The sequence below is a fragment of the Podarcis liolepis genome, assembly GCF_965112155.1.
Source record: "Podarcis liolepis genome assembly, chromosome: 13".
Taxonomy (NCBI): domain Eukaryota; kingdom Metazoa; phylum Chordata; class Lepidosauria; order Squamata; family Lacertidae; genus Podarcis; species Podarcis liolepis.
In genome coordinates this window covers 26,376,095-26,380,515 of record NC_139573.1, presented here as the reverse complement: position 1 = coordinate 26,380,515, position 4,421 = coordinate 26,376,095, and the positions used below count along the sequence as shown (strand labels likewise).

General features: G+C 39.3%; 1 protein-coding gene across 1 annotated transcript; it reads left to right on the top strand.

Annotated features, from left to right (window-relative positions):
• Window positions 1-2,874: 2,874 nt before the first annotated feature.
• On the top strand, window positions 2,875-3,810 carry LOC310691651 (olfactory receptor 6F1-like; the record flags this gene model as incomplete). The annotated part of the gene is made up of 1 exon (XM_083471511.1): window positions 2,875-3,810. The coding sequence occupies one exon, from the start codon at window positions 2,875-2,877 to the stop codon at window positions 3,808-3,810; it is 936 nt and encodes a 311-aa protein (XP_083327637.1).
• Window positions 3,811-4,421: the final 611 nt, after the last annotated feature.

Genomic DNA, 4,421 nt, shown 5'->3' with positions numbered 1-4,421 from the left:
AGTGGGTAAATATAGGTAAATATGTCCGGACAGTAGTTTTGACATACACCACCTCCCTTCATCCAAGTAGGAAGGAACTATTATCCCACTCCAAAGGCATATTCCAAGCTTGCAAATGTACTAGAGAAGGGTGTGGACCAGGGCTCTCTCTCTCTCCTCATTTTGAAATTATACAAAGGTTCATTATGGATTTATCTCTTATATGCCTCTTTTTACCCTTCTTCCCAGCATCCTTTGTGTTAGGTACTTGGAAAGAGAAAGGCATTTACAGTAAATTGGATGTAAAAGATGTTGACATTCCATCTTTTTAATTGATTGGCTGAAGCCAAAGAAGTAGAAGGATTACTAACATGACCGTGCAGTGGCAGTGTGCCTGAAAAGTTGTGCTAATTAAATGAAGGAAGCAAACTGAACTGGGAAGTTACGAATATAAGAGTTCCAAAAGGTGCACCAAGAAATTCATTTTTTTTAAAAAAAAAAATAATTTTTATTAACTGGCCAATCACATCAAATCAAACCACATCACATAAATTCCGAATTACAAAGCCGAATTTTAAATTTTGTTGAGGGAACCCATATTTCAAGGTCCGAAGGGGGATTCTGATCATCTGCTTGCTACTGTGTTAATGTCCAAATCAGTCCAAACAAAGTTCATAATTCTATCCAGACTTATCTTGCTGTTTCCACATCACATCTTGTTCATATATTTTCTCTTTTTTCTTTATGATCTCTTCTGATAGTCCCCTTAAGCCGATAAACACCAATAATAATCCTGTGTGGGTTTTTCCATTCTTCCAGTCCTCAAATCGAGATGGTTTCCATATATCATCGCCTTCATAGATAACAGCGCTCTTTCCATCATTAATTACAGAACTGTCGTTCTTAAGTCCCACTGAGGAGTTTCATCCACAATATAAAAACAGCTCTATTTCTCTATTTCTCCTCTCAGACTTAAGTCCTCTGACAGAACTTCCCAATATGGCGACGGTATTTTTAACTGCATTATTCCAAAGCCCTTATACATTCCACGCTCTTCTTAAAACATGCTCTGGTTCAAAAGTTTATCTCCACACAGCCTTAAATCCACAGCTTAAGTCCTTAAAACGACATTTCTGACTTGTGGGTGGGGGTGGGGATTCTTGTTTAATCACATAAAGGAAAGAAATGAATTTTTCCCCTCCCCCATCAGTCCCTTTGCCATACCGAGTCTTGGTGTATCTTCTCATGATCTATACTTGTTCCTCCGACTCGTCTTGTTTTATCAGAGATCTCTTCTGTTAGCAGTCTTTACTCCCCCTTCTTCCTTGAAATATGTGCATTAGCTTCATCCAAATTATTTCTTTTGAAGTTCTTGCAGCTAGTGGCGCAGATCAGTTATGGCGTCCAGGAGTGCCGAAATCCCACTGGAGGGCATTGTGCCTAGTGCCCCCATCCCCACAAATTCAGGGATGGTATAGGGCACAGCAGGCAAGGGCAGTCCCCCACCATAATCCTGGGGAGGTAGGGAGGCTATTTACTCCCATCACAGCCTCCAATTTACCTCGTGTGGGTCGGAGAGATGTTATTGTCAGCCATCTTCTGATGCGCCCCTAGTGGTCCCTCAGTGCACCAAGAAATTCAATACAATTCATGCTAATTGAATTATCAAGGACTATTAAAGAAATGACCGCTCTGTTGGGTATGATTTACCCATTGGTGACAAATTAGTTATAATTGGCCACATCTCTCCTTCATATCCTGCAGTCTTTTTCTTGACCTCTTTTAGAATTTCTATATTGAGAGATCTAGATAAAGATAAGAACAAATAAAACATCAAGAGAACAGAACAACAACAACAACAAAATAACTAAGTGACCTTTGGTACTTTCCCCCAATCCTAGAAAGCCAAGGTGAAATCTCAAGGTGGCTTTTAATGAGATAAATATTCATTATTCACCTATCTAGATCTCTGATCCCATGGTGTTGTCATGGCCCTCTGTTTTATTCTCTGTAGTGAAGGATCTGTGGGAGCCTAGCAATATAAATCCATAGGGATAATAAAATACAAAAAGTTTTAAGTGACTTCAGGGATTCCCCCCCCCTCCTGGTTTAGTTGTGTAAGAACTGCTAGAAAACATTTTCAGAATTGAGAAGAAATCTCAAAGGAATCTTGTTGGGGTTTTTTAATATCAATTTTAATTATTCAGCTACCTGCATTTCAGTTATAAGCATGTGTTTAAGAGGACACACCTATCCAAGTTTTCCACTGTGTAAGTAGAATGAATAAGAGAAGAAATCCATATATATACCTGTGTATAGTAATTGAAAAAGGTAAGTGGTAAAAGTGGGAGAAGAGTATATATGGATGGGTGGATGGAAATCTTTGTGTATTCAAAGTGGTACTTTGGGCATATTGATACAAACAAATGAAATGGCAAATAGTAAATAACTCTGCTTTTTAAACAGTTGTTTTAAATACTGTTTAAATGGCTTAAATTGGTTCTTTTATTGTTGATTTATTGCTCTTTTAATATGAATACTGGAAGTCACCATGTGATCTTGGAAAGATGAAATGTGGTTTAGAGGAGGAAATGTAAATAAGTAACAAACAAACAAACAAACAAACAAATCAGTTGGGCAAGTATCCTATTTGCACCACAACCAAGAAGAGCCTTTTCACAGCAGCAACCCACTTTACTTTAGATGATAAGATCATCCAGATGAGGGTTTCTGCATCTGACCAAAGTGTAGGAAGAGACATATATTGCAATAGGTGTTCCTTCAGAAGGTCTCAAGTCATGTAGATCTTTTCTGTCTGCATACTCCTCATCACCTCCTTGGTGAATTATCAATGTGTTAATTGGGTGATTTCCCCCCTCCCCAACAGTTAAACTTATGGAAGAGAAGAATAAAGAAAGAAATGGAACAAATGTGATGGAATTCATTCTTCTTGGCTTCCCGGGATCTCAGTATTTACAGATGTCCATCTTCATGCTCTTTCTTATCATGTATGTGATGGCACTGCTGGGAAATATGGCCATCATCATTCTGGTAATAGCAAATCGTCGTCTCCATACTCCCATGTACTTCTTTCTATGTAATCTCTCCTTCCTAGAAATATGGTACACAACAGCTTCTATCCCTAAGAGTCTTGCCATCTTTCTGGGGAGGAGCAGAAGCATCTCTTTCACAAACTGCATTATTCAGTTTTACTTTGTGTTTGCCTTAGGGTCCACAGAATACTTCCTCTTGTCTGTCATGGCTTATGACCGATATTTGGCCATATGTTACCCTTTGCGTTACAGCAGTATCATGGATAGCCAGCTTTCTTTGCAGCTGGCAGCTGGCTCTTGGCTGTGTGCATTCCTCATTATTCTTATACCAGCCATCTTGATCACAAGGTTAACTTTCTGTGGTCCCAATGTGATCAATCACTTCTATTGCAACATTGATTCATGGATAGCTATTTCATGCACCAGCACCTTTGAGTTTGAGATAGTAGCTTTTGTTATATCCATTGTTGTCATTGTGTGTCCCTGTGTGATCACCTTTCTTTCCTATATATTCATTATCAATACCATCCTGCACATTCCTTCTGCACAAAGAAAGCAAAAGGCTTTCTCCACCTGTTCCTCCCATCTTGCTGTAGTGCTCATTTGGTATGGATCCACTATCTTTCTTTATGTCAAACTATCTAATATGTCTTCAGATATGAACAAAATAGTCAACATCTTGAACACAGTTGTGACTCCATTGCTGAATCCTTTCATCTATACACTAAGAAATAAAGAGGTGAAGGACACAATTAGAAGTTCATTGCACTGGGGTTGAACCCCACCCCAAATGAGTCATGCAATTCAAAAAGGGCATAAAAAGTATATCACAAACGTGTGTAGACCAGTGGTGAGGATCTTTCAAGGGCCACATTAGAACAATGGTACCTTCCAATCTGGCCCATGGTCTCCAAACTTCTGCCCCACCCCACATGAAAATTTGGCTGTAAAATGTGAGTAATTTTCTTAAGTGTTGCAGCTGGGAAGTAAAGGGCTAACTAGGGTGCACTGATATTAGGGGAGATAGTCCAATTCATGTAAATGAGACTTTATTATAAGTTTACTTGCTGAAAAGGGGGGGGGGTACCCCTCACCTCAACAAATACCACCATGTGCAGCAAATGGGCTTTGGAAATTGTCTGATTCATGATGCTGCTGTGGAGGGAAGTTTGGGGTGGGGAAGGTTATTAACCTTTTGCTTTTCAACAGTGCCACTTTCCTGAAAATGATCCTATGGCTATTAGGCTTGCAGAAAATAGTTAAATTACCCAATTGTGCAGATTAGGGGAGGGAATAGGGTATGGAAGAAGATGAAGGGATGAGAGAGAGAAGGGTCAAGTCTGTGTAAAAGATAGTGGTTTAATTGACATGGAAATGAGAATGCCAAAA